The sequence below is a fragment of the Hippocampus comes genome, unplaced genomic scaffold, assembly GCF_001891065.2.
Source record: "Hippocampus comes isolate QL1 unplaced genomic scaffold, H_comes_QL1_v1.1 scaffold45, whole genome shotgun sequence".
In the NCBI taxonomy this organism is placed as follows: Eukaryota; Metazoa; Chordata; class Actinopteri; order Syngnathiformes; family Syngnathidae; genus Hippocampus; species Hippocampus comes.
The window spans coordinates 1267385-1279091 of record NW_017805783.1 but is presented as its reverse complement, the minus strand read 5'-3'; the positions used below and the strand labels follow the sequence as shown (position 1 = coordinate 1279091).

General features: G+C 42.1%; 2 protein-coding genes across 5 annotated transcripts in view; one reads left to right on the top strand and one right to left on the bottom strand.

Annotated features, from left to right (window-relative positions):
- The window catches only part of anapc7 (anaphase promoting complex subunit 7), a 6295-nt gene extending 1547 nt beyond the window's left edge, over positions 1-4748 (bottom strand). Inside the window, exons 1-10 of the mRNA XM_019885125.1 lie at positions 4510-4748; positions 3739-3925; positions 2883-3002; positions 2558-2669; positions 2302-2455; positions 1660-1802; positions 1329-1446; positions 871-1067; positions 583-807; positions 355-505 (exon numbers count right to left, since the gene is read on the bottom strand). Of these exons, the coding sequence (XP_019740684.1) occupies positions 355-505; positions 583-807; positions 871-1067; positions 1329-1446; positions 1660-1802; positions 2302-2455; positions 2558-2669; positions 2883-3002; positions 3739-3925; positions 4510-4610 (1508 nt within the window). The 5' untranslated portion in view covers positions 4611-4748. The remainder of the gene's footprint in view (positions 1-354; positions 506-582; positions 808-870; positions 1068-1328; positions 1447-1659; positions 1803-2301; positions 2456-2557; positions 2670-2882; positions 3003-3738; positions 3926-4509) is intronic.
- A 1069-nt stretch (positions 4749-5817) lies between these two features.
- LOC109525071 (ubiquitin-conjugating enzyme E2 G1-like) lies at positions 5818-11668 on the top strand. 4 transcript variants are annotated; one of them, XM_019885326.1, is made up of 6 exons: positions 5818-6012; positions 8190-8292; positions 8373-8470; positions 9099-9277; positions 9400-9499; positions 10023-11668. In XM_019885326.1, the coding sequence occupies exons 1-5, from the start codon at positions 5970-5972 to the stop codon at positions 9451-9453; spliced, it is 477 nt and encodes a 158-aa protein (XP_019740885.1). In that variant the 5' UTR covers positions 5818-5969; the 3' UTR covers positions 9454-9499; positions 10023-11668. The 4 variants fall into 4 exon arrangements, with proteins under 4 accessions (XP_019740885.1, XP_019740884.1, XP_019740883.1 ...); XM_019885325.1 differs by having other exon boundaries at positions 5820-6012; positions 10017-11668; XM_019885324.1 differs by having other exon boundaries at positions 5822-6012; positions 9396-9499.
- Positions 11669-11707: the final 39 nt, after the last annotated feature.

The following is an 11707-nucleotide window of genomic DNA, read 5'->3' as shown; positions in this document are numbered from 1 at the left end:
GGGGGGGGGGGATCACATTTTGAGAAAATGTATCTTAGCCTTACTTCAACATAGTTTCTTAGCGCCAAAGCAATATTTTTATCTATATTCTTCCAATATTTGACATGGCTTTGGCCTGAGCACAAAAAAAGCAAATCCAAGTTCTTCAGCAAACTACACACACACATCTGTGACTATGTGGGGAACACGACAGTATACATATTTCAATAAAAACACTGAGGTCATTAATAATTTTTATTTTATTTTTTTTTAAAATCATGAAGAACCAGGGAGTGCAACTTCATGAAGCTGAGTGTGCATTCTTTTGCCGCTGCGCAAACTTAGTTGATGGTTGAAAAGGTCCTCATGGGTTACCTGAGCGCAATGCTGTACTGATCCATAGCCTCCTGGTAGTCGTTGACGGCCACCAAGAAATCTCCAAGCATCCTGTGCAGCACGCAGTCGCTCTGATTGGCCAACGCATTTCGAAGCAGCGCGATCCCTTCTTCATATTTCTGCTCACGACCTTCACAAAGAGGGAGAGATGTGTCACTTTACAACATCACAGAGCAATTTTGACAACGGTTTGAAAGCTGCGCGTACTCAGCAGCTCAGCTTTTTTGACCACAGCCTTAGTGTAGTCGGGCCTCTGAGCCAGCGCTTTGTCCAGCAAGGTTTTGGCTTTCTCCTGCGTCACGGGGTCCTCCAGGCACACGGTGGCAAGAATGGTCAAGGTCTGAGCGTTAGCCCCCAGGGTCTTGTAGATGTTATTGGCCATCCCCATAGCCTCTCTGATCCCATTGGATGCCAGGTAACAATCAATCAAACCTGCGATGAAACGGCTATTATGACCTGGTTGAGGGGGTGAGCGACCGCGATGAGCCGACGTACCTTCGTAACAGTCGAGGCGACAGGGCGCCAAGCGCATGGCCTCTCTGAAATGGATGATGGCTTCCTGGACTCGGCCCATGTTTCTCAACGCTGCCCCCTTCAGGAGGAGGGCCTGCACACTGTTGCTGTTCAACTGAATGGCCTTGGCTCCCAGGTACAGGGCTCTGGAGTAACGCTTACTGTAGAAGCTGTGACAGCTAACAACATAAACTTATGTTAGTAGAAAACATGCAAAATGGTGTCTCTTCTATGCATAGTCTAGTTCACATTAGCTCTGTCTCCTTGAAACATTTATTTAGGTACCATCTTTACTTGACATGTCAACAGTGCAACAGTAATTTCATGTTGGTCATTAACTTGGAAAACTAGGTGGGGGTTTTTTGCTCCTGCTCGATAACATTCAACAACTAGCTCGACAGAACACACTCGGGTGCCAGTCTGGCTACACGCATGCTCACCCCGAAATCACCCAAGGTTCCGCATGCTGGTCAGAGATATTGAACAGACGTCCGCCGAGGACCTCAACATCTTCCAGGTGTCCTTCTCGGGCCCACAGGTAGCCATACACATCCATCCCTGTCAGTATACATCACAGCACTGACATTTAGCACAAAGGAGAGAGTCGACCGCTTCTTCCTGCAGCTTCCAAGTCTTATTTAAATACACCGCAATCCAAATGATGTGCTGTTTTGTTCAACACAGTACCTCCTTTGTGAGCTATCTAGTTACGAAAATATGTCGGCAAGCAAAACTTTGAATGTGGGGTCAATGAATGTTGTCTAGCAGTACCTTTGATTAGATACGGGTCCAGCATCTGGGCTTGTTCAAATTTGAGGATGGCATTTTTGGTGTCACCTGCCCTGAAGTAGACGTCTGCCAGGCTCACCAGGAGGTCCACGTTGTCCCGCAACAGAGACTTCTTCTCCAGAGAACTGAGTCCAAGTAAGGGAGAGGAAGCCATAAGGTGTTGCGAAGTTATTCAATGAGATATTAAATGAGTTATTAAATTTTGCCAGTCCGTCATCATCAGGCCTCCATTATTTCAGGCCGGCCCCCTTCGTCACTTCGTCATCCTTATTTTAACCGCACTTCCGTCTTCGCTAAGGACCGTCGGCAAAAAACGGTTTACAACAGTAACAGAACTCACTTTTATTCTTTTAGAAACTGTTTGAACCACTTTACCCAACAAAAATATAAATTCTGATATTGTTTCGGCCCCTCCTCGTGTTTCTGCCAATCGTATTTGCTTTTCAGGTTAGTGACGGTTTGGGTGATGGCCGAAAATCGTTTCTGCTCAACGTTTCCATCAGTCCGCCAGTGAAACGGGAGTCAACCATTGGCGGACTGATGGAGCTTCCGTCGTAACTGATGGACCGCCCCCTCATTGTCATTTACATGCCCAACACTGGTGATGAAACGATCTTTGCTTACCAAATGGTGTTGATGGCCCTTTGATTGTCCCCTGCATGTATAAAGGCATATGCCTTGATCCAAACAGAAAGCCAGTCCAGGTTGGGGACACTCTGGATCACATCCATGGTCATGGACGCTACTTCAGCCCCTTTGACTGATAAAGAGAGAAGGCCTGCGGAGACACGCAAAAATCAAACTTTTATGATGGAGTGAGCATAACACGAGGCGACAGAGGGCAGATGAAAGCATCAGGAGCTGCTTAGGTCGTGCATACCAATAATTGCATCTAAGGCGAGGGGGCACTGTCGGAGGACTTCTTTGTAGCTCGTCACTGCAGAGCGTTCCTGGCCAGCTTTCCTGTAAAGGTTGGCTAGCATCATGTTGATCTGGGGTCAAATGGAAATGGACAACAATCTCAAAAGACACAAAAAGACAAATCTGTACCATGACACTTTTTGGCATCCCTCAATCAAGGTAACTGCAGTATTATGATGAGCTGTGTTTACTTACTCTATTATGGGCCTCTTTTTCAAAATCAAATCATTTGGCCAGGTTCACACAATAAAGTGCCTCTAAGAATCTTGACGTCAGAAGCCTACCTTTGGAGTTCTCTGTCGAGAGGGAATCCCATCGAGCACTGCAATGGCATCTTTATCCAGTTTCAAAATAGTATAACATTCTGCTATCTTGTACTTTACTTCAATCTCTGAAGGTAGACTCTGGAAAAACAAAGTTCATATTTATGGACTGGTTAAGGAATACATGGTTACGAAGGGGCAAAGATGAACACACAACTATAAAAGGAATCAAACTATTTCTCACGAACATGACATTAGAAATGTAAGAAACATATTCTGATTTTTTTTTTCAGTTAGGATCCAAAAGATGATCCCTATGTGTTTTTAAGTAATTAAGTAATTTCATTCGGATGGATTTACAATGACGCAATGCTGATATTTTTGCCCTGAAGTGGCACAATTTGTATTATCGACTATCCTCTGCATCTGCTAAAACAGCACAACCTGTACATATTTGAAAAACAGCCGCTGTACATCAAAAATACAGCAAACGAATAGACCATGAACTATGGTCTATATGGCAAATTAGAGATGTGTTCATCATTAATCAAGTCAAGTAAATGCCCATGGGAGGCCTGCGGAAGAATGTGCCATTCACCCATAATCCAAGAGCAACTCAACAAACATAACATTCGATGTTTGCATTACTGTTCATATTGCTAGTACCGTCTGTTAACACTTGAGTAATTCTTTTGCACACTCAAGGGATGTAAAAACAGTCAAGCTGTACTGCATATGTAACCCTTAGTATAGGCATTAAAGGTGAATTGAGAACTTGGAACTGCAGCGCAAAAGTAAATCCATTTAAGAGAATTCCATATGTATACCGTTATACACACTTACAGCTGTCTTCATAAAATATTTTGAATGCCCATACCTGTGCCTGAAGGTTTGCCGCCGCTCCACCAGCAGAGGTACGAACTTTGGATGTCTTGCTGAGCACCTTCTTCTGTTGCAGTGCCATGCTGTATTTACAGGCAGCATTACGATACTCTTTATCGTGGAAGATGGCATCGGCATGGTAAACCAACAGCTGGTACTTTTGAGCAGGTGAGAAAAGCTCTCTAGGAGTCAAACAGATACAAATACAGGTCAATAGCACGAGACTGCAGCATGTCTCTATTCTTACAACGGTGCAAGACATAGGTCAATTTAATTTGTGAAAGTTTGATGTTACATTGAAAAAACTACCTATTAGGGGGAGGAATAAATTACATTTTCAAACCAGAATGTCACCGACTATTAGAAATTAGACAGTCCCTTATTGGTGACAGCAATTTAAATATCACATTTCAAATTGACGTCACGTCACCAAAGACGTGAAATTATGTCCCATGGTAAGAAAATTGAATGTACGGTATAGCAAATTCGAACGCATGCGAGTATTGCATCACATTTAGTACATCCCTTGCCGTTTAACAAAAGCAAACATTTTAGTGTTTTGCTATGCTCGTGTATTATGTTTTCATTTCACCGTATTTATGACACTTGCGTAATTGGCTTTAAGCAAACCGTTAACGACTTTCGAGTAATACAGTTTGTTGTTTGACGCTAACCAAAGAGCAACGCACTAAAATTGTAATGACTCAACTGAGGCTGTCAAAGTGGGATATCAGCAAATAGACGGATCCCGATTGGATATACTTACGGGCTGTTATTACTCATCGTCAACAACAAGCTGCTCAATATGCGGACGTTGGAGTGGAGACCAGCGGCGGCCATTTCTCGAACATGATCCACAACATTCATTTTCGTGTAAGATGAGGTGACGGTTTAATTTTGGGTGACAATTCGTATTTCAAAGTTTCAGCTTAGAAGCAGCTAATGCTATCTTGCAAGCTCAGTTCTAGTGTATTAAAAATGGCGCCCGATGACACCTCTTCCGCATGATGGGGAATGCTACATTTACGTGCACTTAGAAGTATCCGAGGTTCTTTCCATCTGTTCTACAGCGGTGGCCTTTGTTTGTATTCACAGCCAGACGAGCTAAATATAAGTTATTATTTTTCTTTCTTTTATCCTATTATATATATAGTCGCCTACCTTAACAATACAATCACAAATATCAAACGTCAACATTTGAACTAATGTGTGGCACTAGATTAGGCGTTAGGTTGCGTATGCTATGACTGATTCGGTTTGATTATTTGAGTTTAAAAAAAGTTGTGTTTATTTGCCATAATCGATAATTGTCCTGCTGGTGTTAGTTTGCTCTGAACGGCTGTGATTGGTCGAGCTGGAGTGAGAAATTCTCAGCCGATCACTCTTACCACACCACTATGGACTGGCATCACCTAGGTAACGCAGATTTTGTACTTGTAGATCTCACACGATTCACTGCATTGTCGGTCAAGGCAAAATAACCACTGCGCATAAGAGAAAACAATCTAAAACGGTAACACTGCCTACAAATTTATACAGTACTGTGCAGTTACAATTATGTACTGTATACAATACATACATTTGAATGGTGTCTTTTACAAGTGCACTGAATGTCACACGTTCGATTCAAACAACTTGGGGTTAATTGTTTTATTAGCATTCTTACGCATTAGCATTCTTATAATACTGTCAATATGCATTTGTTTTGTAAGATAAATTTAGAGTTAAAACATTTTCAGACTTAAGGTAAGTAGCGTATTGTACAACTATAACATTTAGAGAACCACACATTGCATTTCATTGTTTTGGGATGCCACATTTGCTGAGCAAAATATTAATGACTAAAAACGCATTTTATCTTGTATCTTACTTCCAATGCTTGTCATGGCTCCCTTATAATTTTTTTGTTCATTTTGTGAACCGGAATGACTAAATTCTCACAGGTGGTGTTTTCAAATGAGTGGATTTTCCAACACGATCGCATCGGTATGGTTCAAATGGGCGAAGCTGAAGGCGAAAACGTCGTCTTTTTGAATGCGACGGGGACTAGCAGTCAGACACTCGCAAGCGCTCGATTAGATGCACGCATGCGCATACGCCGAAACCAGCAGCTGAACCGTGTGTCAAAACAGAGAGGGAAATCGGCAGCAGGCAGCAAATCTGGGCTAGCTTTAAATTTTGTGGGAGGATTCAGAAAACCCGATTTTTCAATAACGTACACATACCATGACCGAACAATCAGCGTTGCTTCTTCGAAAACAGCTTGCAGGTAAAATATTATCACTATGCACGGGGGGGGAAAGTAGTCGAATGTAAAGTTTACGTGGGTATAAGCTACGTTCGGGTCCTTGCCACGCAAAGCTATCGTGTGAAGCTCAGAGATGTAAATATAACACAGTGGCTTCTGGTTGCAGTAACACATAGTAATAGCTGTTAGCGTCTGACGACAAACCGAATTTTCATAGTTCATAGGTTGAATAACCATTTCAGAAACTAAAACACAATCGCAACGTAGCCTTGCTAACGGGCTAGCGAGTTCGTCACTAGTTAGCTGACAGAACAAAGGAATTATCAGTTCACGGACCGATCACCTTTAATCGTGTTTAGCAAATGATACAGCATTACAAATCGCACCGTTTGTAAATGTAAAACTTCAGAGTGTCAAATTACAAATGAACTATTTTACGGGATTATTTTCAGTGTTTCTCGTCCGAGCGTTTGTTTTATATGGACCAACGCAGTTCGTTCGTGCTGACTCCGAATCGCAAACAAATTGTTATCCAGGTGGCGTTCTCTGACAGCCATCGACTGTATTAACAGCATTCCTCGGGATGCTTGAAAAAATGCGAGTCCCACTCATTTACAAGGATGCAGCGCGGGCGCACGATGCGTGCAGCTTGCACAATGACTTTCCCGATCAATTTGCCTTCACCCCAGTCCAAAATGCTATCAAAAATCTCTTGCCCGCGGGCTACTCATGTGGTCCTTGGGGGCTACCTGGTATCCACGTACACCAAATTGGAGACCTCTAGCATATGTATGAATGTGTGTGTGTGTGGTTTTGTGTAGATGTGAATGAACTTCAAACCTGTGAAATCAAACCAAGAAAAAAAAACAGTGGTGAGCAGAGATATAGTGGGGGAAAATGGAACTCATAATCTCAACCTGGACAGGTGATGTTAAAAGCAGAGATGTCAGACAAATTTTTGTCGCAGGCCACATTATCATGACGGTTTACTGCAGAGGTCTGTTATGCCTGTGAAACCAGACATATTTTGAATCTTGTCATATTATTACATATGCACAACAACTGATGGATAACTACTTTTGAAATCAGATGGCAATGATGATGGTTTGTTCAACAATTATTCAAGTTGCTGTAACCGCCCCCCCGCCCCCCCAAATAATGCTTGCAGTATCTCTGTGTTATTATTCCACATATGACATTTAGAAATTCTGGTAGAGATTCTAGCAAGAATCATCACATTTGATGTTGAAGATTTGCTTTGAATAGGGGCCACATAAAATGAAGTGGAGGGCTGGACCTGAACCCCGGGCTTTGAGTTTCTCTCGTGGGGTTTAAAGTTGACTTTAGTCAGACAAGTATAATCTTAAAATAACCACTTTTAAAAAATGAAATCAACAAAACACCCTGCTTTTAGTTATATTAGTCGTCAATGTCCTTTAATGCACTGATCGAATTGCTGTACAAATTTACTTGCCACCAGTTGCTCTAAAGCAGGGGTCTCAAACTCAGGTTCTGGAGGGCCGCTGTCCTGCATGTTTTCCAAGTCTCCCTGTTGCAACACACCTGATTCAAATGAACAGGTTCAGTGTCAGGCTTCCGCAGAGCTTGCTGATGATCTGATCATTTGAATCAGGTGTGTTGCAACAGGCAGACTTGGAAAACATGCAGGACAGCGGCCCTCCAGGACCGGAGTTTGAGACCCCTGCTCTAAAGAAACCCTCAAGCGAAAACATTGTCAGTAATACAATTGGAACAACTCTTCCAAGAACGCCTTGTTGGTGAAGGTGGTTCTCACAATAATTTATATTTTAATCAAGAAATAATAGTGCACGTACTGCATTTGGGGTTTTATTTGTCAAACAATGCATTTCAAAATCCATAGCGATGGCTCCATCTTTTGAAATCAGTGTTGCAAGAAGGCCAAAGAAAAAGCAAAACCTGCCGAGAGTTAACCCTGTGCTGCTTGCAAAACTGAGGGGTCACGAGATATGCTGTTGCCTCGTCTCTTTGAAAGACTTTTCCCCAAATATTGTCAGAGTTGCAAATTGGATGTGGCTCCTCCACTGTCATTTGCTAATGTGCCGAGGAAGTTCAAGTTTGTCTGTGAGCAGCATTTATTTGCCTAACTGTCATAAAGGTGCTCTACCTTGAATGTTCGATTTGCTCATTTAAAACGTCCCTTCTGTCTCTTATTTCAGAGCTCAACAAGAACCCTGTGGAGGGTTTTTCGGCAGGTCTAATAGATGATGACGACATATATAAATGGGAAGTTGTGATCATTGGTCCCCAAGATACCCTTTTGTAAGTCAGCACTTATTCGACACATTCTCCATTATTTTTTTTCTCCAAACCATTTCACTTTATAATCTTTTCTATTGCAGTGAAGGAGGATTTTTCAAAGCGTATCTAACCTTCCCGTATGATTATCCTCTTCGACCTCCAAAGATGAAGTTCATAACTGAAATCTGGCACCCAAACGGTAAATGCTCAGAATGTCACAGTTTTGCCCATTTTGATTTGTTTGTGTCCAATAGTATTCCAAAATAACATTTGTGAGGTGAAAGGTTACTGATGTTGGATGTCTGCTGTACTTCACCCCAAAGTTGTTTCACTCATTCACTCCCAAAGATGTTTTTAAACGTCTTTTCAGACTTGGTCCAGAATTGGCTGGTACTGAATGAGTTAAGGAAGTCGGGGCAGTCAAGTTCACCCAAAGTCATCCCAGCATTCCCCAAGAGAGCTTTGCGCACTCGCCACACTTCTGCTGAAGCAGAAAAGGGCCTTCTCCAAACTCTCACCACCAAGCTGGAAGCATACAATTGACCAATATGTCTGAGGAAATGCAATTATTCAGGCAGAACAAGGGTTGATTGATTGGTTAATAAATAACTAGCGTAATTTAGAGAATGTTCTTCACACTGTGTATGATGCGGTGAATATTTTATTGTCAACTTTTAATTGCACAGGCATTCAATCTCGATTTACAAATTAAAAAAAAAAAACAATCACATGACCTGTCAATCGTGCTGCATTCCTCTGCATCCTCCACTTTGAGCTTTTAAGTCAACCTTAAACAGACAATTCTTCTCACGTGTGTACCCAAACAGTTGCAAAAAATGGGGATGTGTGCATCTCCATCCTGCATGAGCCCGGAGAGGATAAGTTTGGCTACGAGAAGCCCGAAGAGCGCTGGCTGCCCATCCATACGGTTGAGACAATCATGATTAGCGTTATCTCCATGTTGGCGGACCCCAACAGCGATTCACCAGCTAATGTAGATGCCGCGGTGAGTTGAACTGTGTGCACTTCTCATGCTGGGAAGACCTTCTTCAGCCTTTGTCTGGAGTCATCCTTGCGATGTTGCCACCCGGGATGGCGTTCAAAGTTGGATGTTTCGTTCCCAGAAAGAGTGGCGGGAGGACCCAAATGGTGAATTCAAGAGAAAAGTGGCTCGTTGTGTAAGAAAAAGTCAAGAGATGGCCTTTGACTAGAAGATGTGAATTCCAGGGTAAGAATGCAAAAAGTGTTCAATTACACGTCGTTGAATTTATACTTCTGCGATGGTGCCATTTAAAACTCGTCATGATGTCATTGTTGGATGAAATGTCACACCTCGTGTTTTCTGAAAACATCGTCAAACGACTAGTATTCGACAGACTTGGCACCAAAAACGCACCTGTTTTCCCAATGATTTCTGCGTGTTGCACACCTGGATGTTTTTAATGCTTTGATATTTGAAACCTCTTCATCAGCACAATAACTACTCGACGGATGAAGTGATATTCAGTGACCAGTCAGTTGTTGTTTTTTTTTCAGCGATAACGTTGTGTTGCACCCGAAAACATGTTTTCACAAATGTCCCAATGTCCTCAAAGCAATTTTTGTCATCTCAAAACATGAGATTCATGAATCTGCAATTGGTCAATTCAGAAATGTTTGTAATTCAAAATATCGCACGTAGAATTCTCGTGTCATTTCATGTAGGACACGACTGGAATGAATCTTCTTTTTTTTTCTCCCCCCAGTTGAAGGAAACGCCTCTTGAGGGAAACGGTCCGACTTCTGTGGCCCTTATTTCGCAAGACAAAAGGAATTGGTTGGCCTTCAACCTGGTTTCAAGAAGCGGTTGTGGTTTGTGACAAGACGAGCAAATTTGAGAAACACTACCAGCGAAATTCACTTACTTCCTACCTGGAATTGTATATTTAATTTTATTTATTTTGGAAAACTAATGATGTAAAATATGTCACTACTGTAAATTAACTTGCTTTTTTTATCTGCTGCTGAACAGTTTCTACTTTATACTACCAGGTTTCTTATGCAATTTAATGGTCAAGATGGAGTCGAACAAACGAAAGCCTGTTACCTTTACGTCACCGCCTGCCCTCTCAACGACATTCTGTACATGCCAGCCCTGCATAATCGTCGTTCATCGATGTGAGTGTGGATTTTCAAGACTCACCGTTGCCTTTTATTGGCTTTACTCCTTCACTCTGCTTCCTGTTCAGAAAGAGAGGACATTTTTTGTGGCACTTACTTTGTTTTGTTTTGGGTCCCCCACACCCCCACCTGCTAGCATTATCTATCTATGCGAGGGTCTAGCGATGATTCAAGCGTGCATGATCCCTTCAAACTCTTGCGTCTCGTTGCTATTTGTCATTGTGAACGGAACGGCTCACTCTGCTTTGAGAGCCACTGTCTCGTATATTGACTTGCACACACATGGCTAACATTAAACACTCGGTTTGTGCCAACTTCTCAGGATTCAATTCTAATGTTGCAATTAACACTCGATGGGATAGACTTTTAATATTCCTCATGGTCTTTCTCGCTCAATGATGATTTATTTCAACTACCGCAACCAAAAAGGATCCGTGGGCGGGGTGAAAAAAAAATTGTACAAGCTGTGATTATTCTGGCTGTGTAGTGTGTACTGCTGTGGCATCTGAATTTACCTCAATCTGGTTGTTCGGTTCTCAAAGCGGAGATGTTTCAGGGCTCCGTTGTTGAATTGGATTAGCTGTTAGTATGTTGTTGCACATTGGGCTTTCTCTGTGGGTAATACGTTTCACATTTGTTTGGGTTTAGATGCTGAGGACTGTAGGTAGATTGGGAGGTAAAACTTTCACCTTCAATTTTTCCCGATGCACATTTTGACAACATGTATCACGTTAAGGTCAGGATTTGGTTTTTTATTCTTTTTATGCATGAAGTTGACACAAACACCATTTGTCATCGGAGAAAGACACAATCCTGCATAAGAGGTTTAGAGTACACTGGTCAAAAAACGGCCCTTTCCACCTCAATAAATAATGGACTTGCCCATGACTAAGCCATGGCATCAAAACCAATACACTGATTTTTGGCACATGCAATCAGGGTTGAATGAGTTGAATATGTGAAGGACATCATTTACAATGTACATTCTGGGTGAATGTGATATATATGCTTTGACTTGATGATCATGTCTGAATTTTCTCACCTACCATGACCTCCTCGGACCGGTGTTCACTGTATTTGCACAGATTTGGTGCATATTTCAAACATCATCAAGCAATATGCTCTGAAATTGGTGTCCAGGTAATCCACCCTCTAAGGTTGCTACTTGTTTTGTTTTCCATTTTGTGTTATTGCAATGTATATTGGACGTGATGCTGAATAAAGTGTGTAAAATGAGTGGGTTCTTTGAACATTTCGATTTTTGCTCTGCGTTCCC

What these genes read in the sequence shown, in the direction of transcription:
- LOC109525071 (XM_019885324.1), top strand. Translation starts at nt 5,970, where the DNA reads ATGACCGAACAATCAGCGTTGCTTCTTCGAAAACAGCTTGCAG. An exon ending in GGTCCCCAAGATACCCTTTT is followed by an intron (nt 8,293 to 8,372) that starts GTAAGTCAGCAC and finishes TTTCTATTGCAG; the next exon opens with TGAAGGAGGATTTTTCAAAG. An exon ending in CAGCTAATGTAGATGCCGCG is followed by an intron (nt 9,278 to 9,395) that starts GTGAGTTGAACT and finishes TTTCGTTCCCAG; the next exon opens with AAAGAGTGGCGGGAGGACCC.